This window comes from Dryas octopetala, chromosome 4 (genome assembly GCF_963921425.1).
Source record: "Dryas octopetala chromosome 4, drDryOcto1.1, whole genome shotgun sequence".
NCBI lineage: Eukaryota > Viridiplantae > Streptophyta > Magnoliopsida > Rosales > Rosaceae > Dryas > Dryas octopetala.
The window spans coordinates 22,966,827-22,986,254 of record NC_141369.1 but is presented as its reverse complement, the minus strand read 5'-3'; the positions used below and the strand labels follow the sequence as shown (position 1 = coordinate 22,986,254).

The window sequence follows — 19,428 nt, the reverse complement described above, 5'->3', positions numbered from 1 at the left end:
TGGGAGGTACACGGTTTGATCAAGACTTTATATAAGGCTCAGGTCCCTGACCACACAGAACATCAATCTATGCTATTTGGTACTCTGCCCCATATTGAGTAAAGCTCTGAAGAAAGTCTGTGTTGGTTGGAAGGCTTGTGCTCTTAAACTTCAAGATACTTGCTGCAGACTACATGGCTTCTTCAGGTAAGTTTATTCTCACATGTGTTATACTTCTGCAATGGTGAATATACATGTTTAGTATTTTTATGTTGTGTGTTCATACAGAATATGTATAAAGAGTTTACACGATGATCGCCAAAAAGATCAACAACGCTTCAATACTAATACGGAGTATAGGTGCAGAGTTGTGAAAATTTATCCTCTACATTTACATGGTCATAAACACAAATTCAAGGTGGAGATCTTCTCTTCTGAAACTGGTGAATGGAGAAAGACAACTACATCATACCCACAAGACTTTGACTATCAAATCGATTCCACTATTAGCTTTGCTCACAATGGAATGTTGTATTGGTTGGCACGTGATTCTAACTTTCTTATTGGGTTGGATCCGTTCATGATCAGCAACGACAACAACAACAGTTGTAATACTATGGAACATAATTATGAATGTCCTATAATTAAATGTCATAGGCCTGGACAGGACGTCTTTGTACTTGATTTCTTAGGTGTGTTCGGAGGGTGTTTGCGCATGTGTGACTTCGACATGGACTCCCAGAGGTTACTTGTTTGGGAGTTGAAGGACGAACAAGATCAGACTGCTGGCACATTGTCTTTGTATCACTGGAGGGTTTATTCACTGGACCCAAAAATGTTTCCATACGAAGATGAAGAGGGTGGGGTGTTTGAAATGCTAGGTCTTGATCCAAATAATGAGGATATCTTGTATCTAACTTCTGGTGGAGACATTTTCATGTGCAACATTCGTACAAGAAGGTGGTTAAAGATAGCTGTAGGAAATACTCCAATTTATACTCTTTATGACTTATTCCCATTAGCACTCCCATGGTGGCCCACACCACTTCCTAGACTACCACAGCATGCCCAAATTGCCCATGGCCACGGTGGAGGAACTAGCACTTGGTAATTGGTTCCCTCAACCAGCAGAACACTACTGCATTAATTTGTTTTTGCATATATAATATGCTGGTGATGCTTAATAATTAATTGGAACACCCACTGTGAATTACTATTAAATCATTTTGTTGATGCACCATTCTTTGATTAAAGCACAAATTTTCAATATTTACCTTGAGGCCTGAGCAAGTCCAACTTTTATGTATTAAGTTGAAGTATTTGAACTAAACTTTTATTAAGTTGGATTATATATACAGGTTGATGCTTTAGGTGCAGCTAGCAAATATCGTGTGTTTGTTACTTTGTCTGTCGTAGTGGTTCATTCTTGTGAACATGTTGTACGTTGGACTTGTTTTCCAACTCCTGATTCCATATTCTGAATTCTCACAAGCCAATTGACTGTAAAATCCCATGTCCACCATAAAAGGGTAAAACTACACATTAATTATGCATGCAAATTCTGAGATCATCTTGGAGCTCCTGCTCTTCCATCTCCTCATCAAGCACAAAATCAATTTCTGGCCTATATCCAAACCTCATCATCTCAGCAACTAGCAAATCAAGCTTCTCATATACCTCTTTACATCTTGGATGAGCCTTGTCTGCAACAAGAAATGCATGTACCTCATCTTTTACCTCAATCCAGCTGCAACCAGGCTCCTTCTTCAACTTATTAAGCCTCATTGTTTTCCTCATGTTTGAGACCTCACCCCACATTCCAGCTCCAGCATATATATTTGATAATAGAACATAGGTAGAGGAGTCTTGAGGGTCCAATTGCAAAATAGAGCTGGCTGCTATTTCAGCCACTTCTACGTCCCCATGAAGCTTGCAAATGCTAAGCAGAGTTCTCCATATAACATCATCAGCTTCAAAAGGCATATCTTGAATAATCCTCAAGGCCTGATCAACTTGGCCAGACCTCCCTATAATATCCACCATACATGAGTAATGCTCCAACTGAGGAGCTAAACCATAATCACTACGCATTGCACCGAAGTAGTAGAACCCTTTTTCAACATGCCCAATATGCCCACAGGCACAGAGGACTGAAACAAAAGTTGCATGGTTTGGCTTCACATTCTCAAGCTGCATAAGCTCAAAAATTCTAAGGGCATCTTCTCCAAGACCGTAGTTTGCATAGCCAGAAATCATGGCATTCCATGTAACAGCATCTCGCTTAGGTGCTTTCTTGAACATTAGATGAGAGTCTTGCATGTTACCACACTTTGAGTACATATCAACAAGAGTGCTGGTTATATATACATCTGATTGCAATTCATGCTTGATAATTTGAGCATGGATCTGCTTCCCAAGTCCAACGGTAGCCAAATTAGCACAGGTATCAAGAACTGTTGCGTATGTGAAGTTATCAGGCTTTGCACCCATTTCCAACATCCGAGAAAAAAATCTCTGTGCATCCTCATTTTGCTTATGCAGTGAGAAACCAGATATGATTGCATTCCAAGAAACCATAGTTTGTTCTTCTGTTCTGTCATGTATCTTTTCTGCCTCTTCCATCATTCCACACTTGCAGTACATATCAACAAGGGCACCTCCAATAAACAAGTTCATGCCCATTCCAGATTTAATAACTCTGCTATGGATTTCCATTCCATGGTTCAAGGAATGCTGACCCGCACAAGCTCTTAAAACACTACCATACGTGAACTCATCAGGTTCCATCCTTGAGCGAAGCATGGAAACAAAAAATGAAAGTGTTTCCTCTTTATTTTCATTCTGTCCATGAGCTGCAATAATTGCATTCCAAGACACAGCATCTCTTCTTACCATCTCATCAAACACACGAGAAGCTCCAAACACATCTCCACATTTACCATACATGTCCAGAATGGCATTTGCAACACATATATTTGATCTGAAACTACTCTTAACCACTAATCCTTGTAGTTGAATCCCCTCCAAATGCCCTTTGATCATTGCACAAGCGCTAAGTGCACCAGATAACGTTATTTCATCAAATCCAAGGCCAGACTTCTGCAGAAGCAGAAATAGCTGCATAGCTTCAAAACCTTGCTCATTTCGAGCATAGCCAACAATAATTGCATTATATGATTGCAAACCATGGGTTGGCATCAAGTTAAATATCTTTCTAGCATCAGACATATTGCTACATTTTGCATACATGTCCAATGTTGCAGTTCCAACTATGACATCAGATTGGAATCCTGTCTTTATTGCATGTCCATGAAACTGAGTGCCTAACCTATATGCGGATAATCCTGCACAGGACCTGAAAACGCTAGCATAGGTAGATTGGGTTACCCCAATTCCTGCTTTCTGCATCTCATTAAATAGTTCTATACCCTTAACAAACCGATCATTCTGAACAGAACCTGCAATTACAGCGCTCCAAGAAACCCAATTCTTTTCAGGCAATTCACGGAAAACCTGAAGTGAACGATCTAATTTCTTACACTTGCCATACATATCTACTAAAGCACTTCCAGTGACCACATCGATGTCAAAAGCCATCTTGACAGCAACACAATGAATTTGAATCCCCAAATCAATCTCTTCCATAACCGAACATGCTTTCAGAACAACAGCAGACGTAGTACGGTCAAATTCCACACCCATTCTCCCCATTTTCACATAAACATCAATCAACATCTGATAGTCACCATTTTGCAAGTACCCTGAAATCAAAGAATTCCAAGAAATCACGTCTCTCTCAGGCATGACATCAAAATAAGACTGCGCAAACCCCATGATGCCACTCTCAGCATACCCGAAAATCATGGTGTTCCACGAGACTGTGTCCCGTTGAGGCATTCGATCAAACACCTTACCCGCATATTCCAAAGCACAACACTTTACGTACACCTGGATCAGACAATTTGTAACAAAGACAGTGGGCTTGAACCCAGATACGAGCATGCGAGCATGGGCCTGTTTGGCCGGATTCAGAGCTCTGCCATGGGAGCATTGCTGGAAAATATGGGAAAAAGTTTTGAAATTCTTTGCGGTGGCTGTTGTTGGGTTGTGAGTGAGAGTAGAGAATGTGCAAATGGGTTGTGTATTTTGGTAAAGAGGTTTGGAAACGAAAGAGAATAGCCTCATTAACCAATTGTGAGAGAAATGATGAGGAGCAGCCATTCACTGTGCTAGTCATTCTTTGGCGGGAAAATTCATAGGCACCCGCGTGTTAATTAAGTTTGACCAGAAGGACTTTAGCTATCTTCTATTTGCCTATTAATATTTGGGTATGTGATGTCATTTTTTTTATTGTACCTTCTAAATTAAGGAAATTAATTATTTTTCCTTCTTATTTTACTTGATTTCAATGTATGTTATGTATCACATTCTAAGCAATAATTGTACACCCAAAAAAAAAAAAATTAGATAGGATTATAAATGTTAATAAACAAAAATAAATTAATTAGTAGACCTTCCTTCTTCGCGAAAGTAGTAGCCTCTTCGGTACCAACAAAGTTGCAGCCGCGGCAGTGTCTTTTGGGTGGCCTCTGTTCTGAAGGTCGTTTGGCTTTTTGTAGGCCTACCGATAAATCATGGACCCTCATTGAGGCCAAGGATGGAGAGCATAGAGGAGAGCTCGGAATTTTGCGATATAGTAATTATTGATCAGAAATTATACGCTGTAACTAGAGATGTATTGTGTTTTGTAATGGTGTTTGACATCTTATATTTAGATAGCGACCCTCCTAGCTATATGAGTAAGAGGTTGGTTATGCTTGATCACAGACAATACCCTAATAGGTTGGGTGTGAGAGACGGTCGAGTCATTCATCTGATTAGTCAAGACCCTTACCTCGTAAAAGATTCTGCATTGAACAAGTTAATCATGATTTATCTTACAAAGATTTGCTCATACGAGGAGCATCCAACAAATCCTTGGCACATCTTAGATGCTAAATACGTCGATCCACCTAAGACTCAAGCCTTTCAAGTGTTCAAGCTTGAGCAAACTGTTAATGGTCCTCGGTGAGTTTTGTTACGCGACATTGGTGATCAGATGTTGTTTATGAATGGGATCAACAACAAATTCATCACTTCATGCAGTATTGGCCTTAATGGTTACCATGATAAGACACTTGATGTAGTACAATCAACCAAGTTTTACAAGCGTAAAACTAAAAGAACAAGAACCCTCGAATCCACCAAGAAATTGAGAGAAAACCTCAATAATTAAGTTGATAAAATTCTGAATAATAATTGTTTAGCAATTGTAAAATTGCTTAAGTACGCTTAAAAAACCCTAGAGCACAACTAACCAGGCTCACGAGTAATTACAATTCCAAATAAAATATAAACGAAATTAAATAAAATGTATGAAAGTTTAAAACGAAGATTTGAGGCCCTAAACAACCTTAGAAGACCGAAAAAGCCCATACATCATGGCACAGCCATGAGTTTAACTCGCTTCACAATTCCCTTCGAAACAATATGCAATAGTACCACTTTCAGAGCTAAACCCTCCGACTAATAAAAATCATTTCCCGGATTTCTTGAATTTGCAACCATCAAAAACCGATTGTAGATGCCCTAAGGAACGACTTGAGAAACTCTAGGTTATGACTTAGAAAACGTCAAAACATGACTTGAAATGTTACTAGGTACAATTTGAAATGCACCAAGAGTATAAACATTTAAAATCTCTCGATTACGAAATGAAATTCTAAATGAACGACTTCAGATACCCTAAGGAACGACTTCCGAAACTCTAGGGTATGACTTGGGAAACGTCAAAAAATGACATGAAATGTCACTAGATACAATTTGAAATGCACCAAGGGTATAAACATTTAAAATTCTTCGAGTTACGAACTGAAATTCTCAAGGACCGACTTGAGATACCCTAAAGAACGACTTCAAATTCCATAAGGAACGACTTGAGAAACTCTAATATATGATCGACTTGAGAAACATCAAAACATGACTTGTAATAGCACAAGGTACAATTTGAAATTCACTAAGGGTATAAACATTTAAAATCCCTCTAGTTACAAAATGAAATTCTCAAGGAACGACTTGGGATGCATTAAGGAACGACTTGAGAAACTCTAGTGTATGACTTGGAAACCGTCAAAACATGACTTAGAATATCACTATATACAATTTGAAACGCACTTAGGGTATAAACATTTAAAATCCTTCGAGTTCCAAACTAAAATTCTCAATGAATGACTTAAAATGCCTTAAGGAACGACTTCAGATACCCAAATGAACGACTTTAGAAACTCTAGCGTATGACTTAGGAACAGTCAAAACATCACTTGAAATGTCACAAGATAAAATTTGAAATGCACTAAGAGTATAAACATTTAGAATCTCTCGAGTTACGAAGTGAAATTCTCAAGGAACGACTTGGAATGCCCTAAGAAACGACTGTAGATGCCCTGAGGAACGACTTGAGAAACTCTAGGTTATGACTTAGGAAACGTCAAAACATGACTTGGAATGTCACTAGGTACAATTTGAAATGCACCAAGGGTATACACATTTAAAATATCTCGAGTTACGAAATGAAACTCTAAATGAACGACTTCAGAAGCCCTAAGGAAACACTTCATTTGCCCAAAGAAACGACTTCAGATGCTCAAAAGAAAGACTTGAGAAACTCAAGGGTATGACTTGAGATACGTCAAAAAATGACTTGTAATGTCACTAGATACAATTTAAAATGCACCAAGGGTATAAATATTTAAAATTCATCGAGTTACGAATTGAAATTCTCAAGGAACGACTTGAGATTCCCTAAGGAACGACTTCATATTCCCTAAGGTATGACTTGGGAAACGTCGAAACATTACTTGTAATGGCACAAGGTACAATTTGAAATACACTAAGGGTATAAACATTGAAAATCACTCTAGTTACAAAATGAAATTCTCAAGGAACGACTTGGGATGCCTAAGGAACAACTTCAGATGCTTTAAGGAACGACTTGACAAACTCTAGAATATGACTTGAAAACCGTCAAAACATAACTTGGAATGTCACTATATATAATTTGAAACACACCTTGGGTATAAAAATTTAAAATCCTTCGAGTTCCGAACTAAAATTCTCAAGGAACGACTTGAGATGCCCTAAGGAACGACTTTAAATGCCTAAAGGTACGACTGAAGAAACTCAAGGGTATGACTTCGGAACCGTTAAAACATCACTTGTAATGTCAGTAGATACAATTTGAAATGTACATAGGCTATAAACATTTAAAATCTCTCGAGTTACGAATTGAAATTCTCAATGATCGACTTAGAATGTCCTAAGGAACGACTTCTGATGCCTTAAGGAACGACTTGAGAAACTCTAGGTTATGACTTGAGAAACGTCAAAACATGACTTGGAATGTCATTAGGTATAATTTAAAATGCACCATGGCTATAAACATTTAAAATCTCTAAAGTTACGAAATGAAATTCTAAATAAATGACTTTAAATGCCTTAAGGAACGACTTGAGAAACTCTAGGGTATGACATGAGAAACGTCAAAACATGGCTTGCAATGTCACTAGGTACAATTTGAAATGCACCAATGGTATAAATATTTAAAATCTCTCGAGTTACGAACTGAAATTCTCAAGGAACGACTTAGGATGCCTTAAAGAATGACTTGAGATGCCCAAATGAACGACTTGAGAAACTCTATGGTCTGACTGGGAAAACGTCAAAACATGACTTGGAATATCAGTAGGTAAAATTTGAAATGCACCATGGGTATAACCATTTAAAATTCATCGAGTTACGAATAGAAATTCTCATGAAACGGCTTGAACTATGTCACAGTAACTCTGCCCGATGGAAATTATGTAGTGGATCTGGTCAAAGTTCTATTCTCAAATTTGTGCTACATAAGTCTTGGTTAGAGATCTTCTTTTGAGCTTGAACACCTTCACCTCATTTTGTAACTAGTAAACTTATGTTAGATGTGCTAGAATGTTTACCAAGAATGATATATGGCCTTCTATTTCTTGTGCCTGCTGATGTTGATTCTCAAGCTTACTCATTGTGACTTCCCACTTATAGTTTTCATGGTCCTCAATCTATATTTTGCAGGTGGTCCAGGCAGTGGAAATGGTAAACAATGTGCCAAGATTGTTTCACAGTTTGGGTTTTGCCATCTGAGTATTGGTGACCTTCTTAAAGAGGAAGTTGAAGCTCGATCAGAATACGGGTATTTCATTCAAAAGATTCTTACTTTCATATTCTCATATTAAGCAGATAATTTTGCTTTCAGCTTCCTCATATAGAAGTTAAAATTACTGTAATTTTCATTGATGGCATTCTTGCAAGCATTTTTCAGATGACACTTCTATTATGCCCACTTTTTTACACATCTTTTATTGCTATCATTTTCTTTACAGTAAAATAATTGAGGACTATAAGAAGGAAGGGAAGCTTGTTCCTTCCAATCTGGTTGTCAAGCTTCTGCAACAGGCAATGCAGAGGATCCAAAACAAGAAATTTCTCATTGATGGCTAGCTTCCCAAGGAAGGAAGAAAATCTTGCTGCAGCTGGAAGCATTGTAGGCTTGCATTTTTTTTTATTTGAGGAATCAATTACTTTGATTACACTTCTTAATGTAGATTATCTTTGCAATTAGTATAGCATAAGTTATTATTTCACCAATTGTAACTTATTCGTATCATTATTGTTCAGTTTCATGTGCACAACTCCAACTTCTGTTGCAGATGAAAATCGAGCCAGATTTTGTATTGTTTTTCGACTGCTCAGAAGAGGAGATGACAAGGCGTCTTTTAAATAGAAACCAGGTAAGCAGATTGCCTGGTCCTTTTTTGTTTTTAGATTCCTTAATCTACAAATTCTTCATGTGTTACATTCCTCTGACTCTTGTCCATGCATATTCTTCTGTGGATTTAAGGGGAAGAGTTGATGACAATATTGAAACAATATATACAGAAGCGTCTTAAGGTTTATTCTGAATGCACTCTTCCCATAATCAATTATTACAGCTCCAAGGGGAAGGTTCGAAAGGTAACAATCTCCACAAAGCTTCTGATTGTAAGATTTCATGGAAGTGTGATTGCTTTGCCTTTTGCCTATGGTTGAGAAAATCAACAAAAACTTGAAAGCAAGACCTTATTTTCTATGAATTTATTCAAGTAGGTATGCTAGAGCTTTTCTCTAATAAGTAGCTTTAACTTTTTATTCATTTAATTCTGCCCAGATTGATGCTGAAAGGGCTGCTGAAGAAGTATTTGAAGCAGTCAAGAATGTATTCTATGAGCTGAAAGAGAAACATGAGGAGAGCAGCTAGTTAATCAGAAGTAGAACTAATTTGCATGCCCAGTAACAATCTGTTAGGATAATATTTTTCTTCTTCATGTAAGTGAACTTAGTGAAGCTTACTATTTGCACTGAATTGGATTGAATGCTCTCAAGAATTGGGACAATGGATGATCTTTTCAAAATTCAATTCTCCAATTTTCTGGTTAGGCACTCAAGCATCATAGAATTGTGGCTTTATGTGGTGATACTATTTGGTATGCCACATTCGGAATACCAAGTGGGTAGGCGTAAAGACCAATATTCTTGAAGAGAAAACCAAAAAAAAAAAAAAAAACGAAGAAGAAGATGAATTTGAACATTGTATAAATTTTATTTCATAAACTCATTTTCCTAACCCAATTAGTAGTAATAGGATTTAGATTGTTAAATAAGTAATAGAATTATAGAATTAACTCTTTAATTAATTGAGTGCTTCTCCAAATTAATTTAGTAGTAATAGGATTTAGATTCTTAAACCAATATTTTGACCGGTAGGTAGCAATAATGCCAATAAATAAGGACTGCATAATCCATCTTAATCCTCATACGCCCATCTCAAATCTTATCCACATGGTATACAAAATATAAATTTATTTCCACGTAATACTTTTTTTTTTTGAAAATAATGATGGAAAGGAAATGACAAAAAACCCCCCAAAATTTGGTCATCTTCGTTCTCTTAATTATAATTTTATTCTTTTACGGTTCGAAATAAAAAAAAACAGTATATAAACTGAAGGCGCCTTCCAAACAAAAATTTCTCCAATTTTCCATTATTATCTCTGAAAACAATGTCTGAGCTTTCGGCCACTCACCTAACCCGTGAACCAGAACCAAACGAACCCAACCCACAAATCCAAACCCTAGAGCCCCTGACCCACTGGTGCACCAGCCACAATTGCAACCCTTTCGCTGATGATCCTGTCGATCCGCGAAGCTCCGATGCTGACTGGTTCTCCGACACCGCCTCCGATTCGGACCGTGACGTCAGCTGCTTCGTCACCGATCTCTTCGACCGTCGCACCCCGGAGCACCAGCAGCAGCCCAGCGGATGCGATTTCGTTTCGGGTTCGGATCCGTTTGCAACCGAATTGGAAATTGGGGGTGTTGATGACGGCGATGACGTGGGGTCGAATTTGGGATTAGGGTTTGGTGTCGAGTCAAATTCTCAGGGGTCGGTGTCTGAATTGGGTGAGTTTGTAGGTGCGGCAGGCGCTGATTCAGGCTTTGGTGGACTTCGGGTTGTTGGGTCGGAATCCGAATCGGATTCGGATAACAACAATGATATTGAAAGTGATCGGGTCAACGATGGCATCCAATCAATCTGGGACAACCTTTTGTTGGATGAACAGAGGAATATGTATGAGAATTCTGAATGGGAAGAAGTAGAGCAGAGCGAGGGGCATATAAATGAGAACCCGATTGAAGGCGAAGTCGAAGAGTTATCAATGGCCTCTGGGTTTTCCACTGAAGAAGAAGAGGTTCCGGAAGGAGCAGCTAGAAGCCTGGAGTGGGAAATCCTATTGACAGTGAACAATTTCCATAGGAATATCGATGATGTTGATATAGAAACTGCAGAGTACATTGAAGCCATTTTCGGGCAATTCGTGGAGAATGCGAGTGCCTTGAAAGGTAGCCCTCCGGCGGCTTTGAGTGCCGTGGAAGATCTTCCTTTTGTTGAATTCAAGGTGGAGGAGCTGAGGAGGGAGGAGGTGATTTGTGCTGTTTGTAAAGACAACATAGTGTTGGAGGATAAGGTGAGGAGCTTACCCTGCTGCCATTATTACCATCAGGACTGCATTGTGCCGTGGCTGGGCATTCGGAATACGTGCCCGGTTTGTCGGTATGAGCTGCCCACGGATGATCCCGATTACGAAAGGAACAAGTGTGTAAGGGATATGGATTCAGAGGCAAGGTTTGATTTTCATTTTCACCACTTTGTCTGAGACTTTAATATATTTTTGCTTTGCTAGCTCCATGTATAAATTGTAAATACGGTTTTCGAGCACTCTTTCATTACATTCCATGAAGAAATGAAGCTTTAATGTAATGGTTTTGAATGTTGTATACTTCTCATTGTAATAAATTGCTTGTGCTCTTTCCTTTCTTGGTTGTATCGGCTAGTGGGCTTAGTTTTGGGCTGGTTCTGTTTGTTCTTCTTTGTTTGTGTTTTGGGCTTCAATCAAATTCAATTATGACCAGAAAAAAATAACAAATGGTTGAGTGGCTTAGGCTAAGAATGATCATAATTTTCTATATATATGGGCCTGTATACCTATATACTTATATGTATATATTTACCTATTATATATGTTTATATTATATATATTTATAATTTTTTAATTATAATATTAATGTCCCTCAAGGCTCGCCTCGTTGAAAACGCATCGCCTCACGTTTTTGCATCTGAAAACACTGGCAACATTCGTACAAGATGGTGCTCAAACATATCTAAAAATGCTTCACTTCTGGATCCTTGCTGGTTCCCATCAGTGCTTCCATGGTGGCCTACGCTAGTTCCTAGGCTACCATTAGTTTGAGCTAGTGTAACATTTATTTATTAAGTTGGAATATTGGACTTTATGTTGGGGTTTCCTTTTTGCTGGTAGTCTGGTGCAGTACGGGCAATGCATGGGCCCTCAGTGCTGAGGACCAAGCTTGTCCTCATAGCCGCAAAAAATCATCTTTCTGCCTTTCCGGCTCAAGATCGGAACCTTTTTATTTTTAGATCACTTATTAAAAATCATCTCTGTAAAAAATTAACTCAATTGAAAATCGTTTAGTTGTAAAACTGTTAACGAATATATACACAGTTTGGTCAAAAAATCACTCTTTAATGAAATTGGGAGAAAAGATAGAACATGGGAACAACAATCACAAGACAAGAAAAGATAGAGCAGTCTAAACCTGTCTAATGGCATTGTTGACCACTCAGTCCACTCAACTTGACCACCCAACCCCCTCTCAACCCTCAGGTGTTGGGGGGGAGAGAGAGAGAGAGAGAGAGAGAGAGAGAGAGAGCATTTGCTGCTGCCTCAATAAGATGTGGGCTGTGCACTGCATATCCATTAACATTAGAAACTTTTTAGTTAGTGGGGACTGTTAATTGAGGTTTTCAATCTGATGTAATAGATCTAGATGATGAATTAAGTAACATTTAGTTCATTCACCTTTATGATCATCACTATCTCTGTTTTCCATTGTTTATTCAGTTCATGTAACATCTAAATCTTAATAGAAAATATGATCTAATCAAATCTCCTTTTTTAATATAACTGTGCAAACTAGTTACTACAATCTGATCTAACATGTCAATATGGATCTGATAAAATTATTACTTCTGTTTATCTAATATATATTGTGTAAAGACCTCATTTGAGCTTACAACTATTTAGGAGTCCTAATTAATTAAGGATGAGAAGTTTTATTTTATTATCCGGTTTCTTAGAGGTGAAGTACTAATTAATAAGGAATATCTATCCTATTAGGTTATAGATTGTGGAGATAATAAGGATAAGTTTTGAGATTTTCTTTATGGGCAAGAAACCTTAAGGCTTTCACCTTTAAATATAAGGCTTAGGTCTTCACTCTCATGTACGATTCAGCACATCGTTCCTACCCCATATTAGGAGTGCATAAGGAGATACACAGAGAGAGGAAGACCTTTGCTGCTGCTGTGAGTGTTTGTTGACTGTTGCTGCTGTGTGAGTTTTTTGAGCACCATCAATGGCTTCTCAAAGTATGCATATATTTTGTGCTCCAAATGACCAGTGAATTAATGCATTAATTTTAAACTATGTTACTTAATTGATTAATTCACCCACTTCCAATCTATCTGATTGAACTTTTATTTGAACTTTGAATTTGGGGTTACGTCACCATAAAAAACACACACAAAAAGAGAAACTACTGCAAAGAAGAAACAAACCAGTCATTTTCACTAATGGAGAGAAACCTCATATGGCTCTTGTAGTGTTCACAGAGACAAAAAGAGCACTCACTCAGTCCCTCTAGAAAGCTTTATTATGTAAAATGGCCTTTGGGAGTGCCCTTGGTTCCAAAATTCTACAAATTGAAGACAAGCCCTTCTGATTCAGAGGGATATTTTTTTAAAGAGGAGTGGGGACTTTGGAATTATTACTTCAATCATTTTGGGTTTGAAAATGATGTTAGGGGGATAGACAGTGTAGCTATCAAAATCTTAATGGTGCCTCCTCTGCCTCTTTGTTTGGTTGATCTAATGGTTCTGACTGTGCCTGCCTTCTTGGTCATTTTTAGTTACCATTTGCTGTTGGTAGCTCAACCAATTAGCCCCCACCATGACCCAGCAGGTTCTAAATGGTCCCAAAATTGGTTTGTTGTTGCCATTTTCAGAACCCAGCAGCAACTTCCTGCATTATTAATTTCAAGTGGTTCTATATATACAACCTTGGTTGATGATCATGAATTTGTAGGCAAAACAAGGATGGCGTATTAAACCATCTTATATATATGGCTATAGATATATTATAGAACAGCCCTATCCAATGGGTTGTCAAAGCCTATATATGCAACTATGCAAGCAATTTTGGCCTTTTCAAAAGGTACAAACTACAAACCAATCTGGTCCTCTCTTTTCTGCTGGATTTGGCCATCATATTGTGTCCCATAAGATTATATTTGTAGCCTGATGATGAGAAATTTTGGTCAAGGAGCAATGGATTATGAACAATTTGGTGAGACAATGGCAAATAGATAGAGATTGTAGATTCAGAATAACCAATTGGATTAAGAAATGTATACAACAACCCAAATGTCTGTTTTGGCCTCTGTTTTTAATTTCCATGAATTCAGATTTAGAAGGATTTGAGTGATGATGATCATGATCAAGCCCACATCAAAATGAGTGGTGATATTGAAGAATCAAGCCAAAGGCATATGATCATGGGGTCACGAGGGAGAGAAAGATTGAGAGGTTTGAGAATCTTGTACGCATAAAGCCAAGCCTAGCTAGCTATAGAGGACAAGCATGCATTACCACAAGAACTTAATACCAAACTCAGAAGCCAACTTGTCCTTAATTTTAAATTATCAAACACTTCAATCACCTCTATTACTAACTTTCTAGTTAATAAATTTCATTCACCATGATCCAAATGAGTTAGGCTTAAAGCAATCAATCCAAAAAAAAAAAAAAACGCAATGTTCAAGCACCACCAATTGATGACAAATTATACCCATTAAATTAATAATTAGAAATCAGATCTCAGCCACCAAATGCCAATACACCATTATTAAAATAGACCAGCAGTTCGTGTGCTTTTTTGGCTTAGCAATTGGGCACCATGCAAAGGTTTAACAGTGCTTAATTGGATAATCTAAGACGATTGTATAGCAATGAGCAACAACAACAGCATCAATAATAAAAACAACAATATAGATGATGGGGAGGGCAAGCATGAAGCACCCAGCAGAATATAAAATTGCAGAAACGACGTCACTTTGCTTAAAATAAACCTGCACCTTTATTATATAAGTACGTAAGCAGACATATATGTATCTATTAAGTGTGAGTCAGTCTTACTCAAAAATGCACCACCCAGCATTAAGTAAATTAAATGCATACATACATTGCACCCGAGATGGAAAATCTTGTTAAAGCATTAAAAAAAGGTTAATTAATTAATTAATAAGTCTGAGAATAAATTTGGGATTAATTTAATTACATAAACAGAAGTGGAACTTAAAAGGAGAATAGTGAAGAGGGTAATGTAATAAGCTCATGATGGGTTTATCCTGTATTAGCCAATCTCTTGAGATCTCATGAGTTCATTGGAAGAAACCAGTAGGATTGCTTTGTGGCGGAGGAGGTAGAGAATATCTATGCTCTTGGGATAAATATCTGACAAGTGTACTAATCAAGCTTTTGTGTTCTCTCAAAAGCTCATTAAACTCATGTACTTTTGCTGCATTGAAAAAATTTAAATTAACAAATTAATGTAATGGTTCTTACAATTTTCACTAATTCATGTCAACGAGTTAGTAATCAAATTTTAAGACACATAAGTACAAGAAAACATGATTTCCTATTGGAAAATGTTATGGTCAAAACCAAAATTATCGTCATTGTTCTATAAAAACAATACTAGAATTGAATTATAGACCCCCACTATAGTTCCGTGAGGAATTCAAATTCAAATAATCTGTTTGAGCGAGAACAAATCCCATCAAATGAAGTGCCATATTCGACACGAAGTCCTTTTATAAATAAATATAAGATGTTATCCAATAAACAAAGCTAGGCATATATATTGCAACTCTAATTGCACTATTGCCTTCACTTTTACGGTCTTTCATGCACTTAATTATTTGAAGTTATTGTCTACCTTGATTGTTAGAGAGTTTTTTAAAGACACAACACTTGTATTTCTGTAATTTATGATAATTGTTTCTTTAATTACTCTAAAGTGATTGTCAAAAGTTTTTTTTTTTTTTGTTTGACAACCATATATATAATGTTATTGTGAGAAGTTTATGAGAAATTTTGAACACTAGACTTAACTTTTCGTTGAGATTAAAGATTTTTAATCATTTTTTATGAATTTAAAAATCTAACCTTCGAGTAATGCTCAAGCTTCCATCGAGAGGTGCTTGAATTTTCCTCAAGCACTACTTGATAAGGTCCAACCACTACTTAAAGGAGTTCAAACAATTCTCGATTGAAGCTCGAACACTATTTGATGATTAAATTTTAAAATTTTCAAAAAGAAAAGGACTAAAACTCTCTAAATAAAACAAATTCAAATTATTGTAGTGATTGTCATTCATGCATTTAAAGGGTTGGAAAACAAGGAAACCCATGTGCCACATTTTTCATGAATTAGCATGGTTGTGGTAATTGGATGAAACACTCAGTTTCTAGTTTCTGCCCTAGCTAGTGACTTTGTGTAGTTGTGTTCATCATCCATCACCATTTAACAAAAACAAAATTGCAGTAAACATAGGTTGCTATAGTGGGGTGCACACATGGGTTCTATGATGTGTCATAGCTAGGACAACACCCAAAAACTTGCAAGCCCCCTTGATTGGTGGAGAAACCTGAAAAAGGCCCCCAAATTTGGAGACTCTTACACACACAAATCCCTACACAGACACTGAAATCAGAGGGAGAAAGAGAGAGAGGCTTTTGTTTGAGTTGACAGGCTAAGCAATAGGGATAGGGGGGGGGGGGGGGGGGTGGTGCACTAAGCACCCACACGCGCTCGTTAGCCAGGGCCCGCAGGTGACATCTATCATGCGCTGCTCGCGTTTTTCTCGTCTGCCTACTTTAGTCTTTATCTTGTTCTTTCATGTCCTTCTATCATTGTTGTAAATATTTCGGATTTTTTATAAAATTTCTTTTCAATATGTTGGAGTATCTTTCTTTCGTACGAAAAGGGCGGCAGTTAAATCAAGTACCCTTCCGTGCATGACCCTGACCCGTCATTATAGGGTAAGTGTCCAGGTTGGGACATCAGATTCCCCAAAATGCCCTTGCAATCTTGGATTGTAGTGATTGTGCAGCAAAGTACAAGGGCAAAATGGAGACAATGGAGACAATGGTGAATGATCTTTTGAGAGGTAGATAAGATATGTAAGTTGAGTGAGGGGAAGAAAGAGTTATTGATTATCATCACTTTCTTTCACGTTTGTTTGAGCCTTTGAAGGGAAAGAAAAAGTGACCTTCAAAATGGAGGTGCATGGGAAAGATTCTTTTGGGGTTGTATTCCTTAATTTGATTGTATTATACAATGAGATTAGTACACAACTACACATTGCCTAGTATAGTAGTATGCTTATAGTTGAAAGCAAATAAGCAAGCATAGGGGTATGATGGGGAAGAAATTGATGCAGTTGATAATAGTTATTTTATTCAGTAGCAAATTTACAAGCCAACCCTTTTAAATCAAGTGGCAATTGGGTTAAAATTCAGGTTTAGAATGCCCAATTGAGGCAACATATGACCATCCAAATGCAGGTTTATCTATACAATGTACACTACAAGTACAATTGGACACAAAGACATACTGATCTTGGATTCTTGGGTTTTCCACTACTTATGATCCACCTTTATACTGTAAATCCTTAAAGAAAAAGAAATTGAGGGAAAGATGGAACAGGGGAAGAACAATCACAAGACAAGAAAAGATAGAGCAGTCTAAACCTGTCTAATGGCATTGTTGACCATTCAGTCCACTCAACTTGACCACCCAACACCCTCTCAACCCTCAGGTGTAGGGAGGGAGGGAGAGAGAGAGAGAGAGAGAGAGAGAGAGAGAGAGAGAGAGAGAGAGAGAGAGAGAGAGAGAGAGAGAGAGAGAGAGAGAGAATTTGCTGCTGCCTCAGTAAGATTTTGGTTGAGCATCATATCCATTAACATTAGAAGCTTTTTAGTTAGTGGGGAGACTGCATTTCAAAGTACATCCATAATAATCTCCTTATATCCATTCCCACCACTATATATACAACAAGATTTTTCCACTCAGTAACATCTGCTAATTTGAATGGTTAGGACAACATCTAATCCCTCTCCATGTTCCTGCTACAGCTGACATAATTTGACCCAAGTGCACCATTATATGTATAAGCTAATTAAATACTTAATTAACCTGGGCAGGCTAGTCAGTTTGGCTCTGGACAATTTGTCTTGGACTGGGCTAATATAGTAAACACTAAACAGAAGATTGATTTAATTTAATAAAGCAGATTGATAATAATTGAGTTGCACTTCTTGGAGAATATATGCTTACACCTTTGTAGCACACCTACAAAAGAGGACAAGAAATTTCTTGTCTATCCCACCTCAAACATCTTGTATGTACTAAACAGTGGATTTTTTATCTCACTCTTTCCAATGGACATAGGAACTTTTTTTTTTTCATTTCATTTCACTTCAAAATAAAAATAAACATTTTTTTATGTCCATTTGAGAGTGAGATAAAAATCCGCTGTCAATGCAAAGATTACTTGGATTTCAAGTTCTTTTTACACATACACTTGACACTCTCTTGATGTCTTTAACATGCCTAACTCTTCTGTCAAAAACTCACTCAACCACACCAGATGTTCATGTGAAAAGATCCAAAATACTATGAGTCAAGACTAACAAATTTGTAGAACTAATGCTAATAAATCAAATTATAAATCAAATTCTTGATGAACAAACAAAAAGAAAAAAACCAAATTGATACTTTATATTATTATTCTTTTCAAAGATGAAACCAACTATATATACCGAAATTTGAGACATTCTCTGACAAAAACAGGGCAAGAGGATTAGTACCTAAAAATACCCCAGAGGGCAGGGGTTGCTAACAATCAAAGTAATTAATGTCATTTAGTAGTGTTGATTCATTAATATTTTGAAGGGTTTCAGTGTCTGATGAGTCATGAACTCCTTAATTATTATAGCCTGTACGTATAAAAAAAGGGTTTGCTTTTCTAAACCTCTTTAAATTCTTTCCATTCCTTACGTCACAAGGACCTATTGGATAACAAGCATCCATCCACACATACTTGACAATGGCACACCAAAATTAAGATTGACTTCTTGAACCCATTTTCTCTGCACTGTATTATTTTGCTAAAGCATTCCCCCCATTAAAATAATTGTACTCCCCACATATAATATGACCTCTCTCTCTCTCTGATGTAAGCAGAGATTTGATCTGAAAAATGATTATCCACAAACACTACTTGTAATCCCCCATGTTACATGCATATCTGTGCATGAACATCATAGCGTATGCATACATGCATGAAGCCATTAATGCATGCCCATATGGAACACATAAAATAAAGAACATCATACATATATTCATGTACACATATATGAATGTGACATATGCTCTGCATAAAACAGAGACATTGATGTGCATGATGTTCCAATCAGCTGAACCTTAGGGCACTCTTTTTCATCCTATAAAAGACCTCCTCTCCTCAAGCCTCTATCCCCCCTTTAAAACCAACAAGTAGTAGAAGTAGTGGTAGTACTCCACTCACCTTCACCACCAAGAAGACCTTGAAATTTTCCACCAAAAGGTTGAAGAAGCC

At 37.3% G+C, this 19,428-nt stretch overlaps 2 protein-coding genes and 1 pseudogene across 2 annotated transcripts; 2 read left to right on the top strand and 1 right to left on the bottom strand.

The window, feature by feature from the left end:
• Positions 1-1,355: 1,355 nt before the first annotated feature.
• LOC147288396 (Pentatricopeptide repeat (PPR) superfamily protein) lies at positions 1,356-4,252 on the bottom strand. The gene has a single exon (XM_086239321.1). It carries the CDS (start codon positions 4,198-4,200, stop codon positions 1,522-1,524), a length of 2,679 nt encoding a protein of 892 aa, XP_086095447.1. The 5' UTR covers positions 4,201-4,252; the 3' UTR covers positions 1,356-1,521.
• Positions 4,253-4,636: 384 nt separating this feature from the next.
• LOC147288395 (UMP-CMP kinase 3-like) lies at positions 4,637-9,346 on the top strand (annotated as a pseudogene).
• A 734-nt stretch (positions 9,347-10,080) lies between these two features.
• On the top strand, positions 10,081-11,463 carry LOC147288394 (RING/U-box superfamily protein). The gene has a single exon (XM_086241484.1). It carries the CDS (start codon positions 10,149-10,151, stop codon positions 11,301-11,303), a length of 1,155 nt encoding a protein of 384 aa, XP_086097610.1. The 5' UTR covers positions 10,081-10,148; the 3' UTR covers positions 11,304-11,463.
• Positions 11,464-19,428: the final 7,965 nt, after the last annotated feature.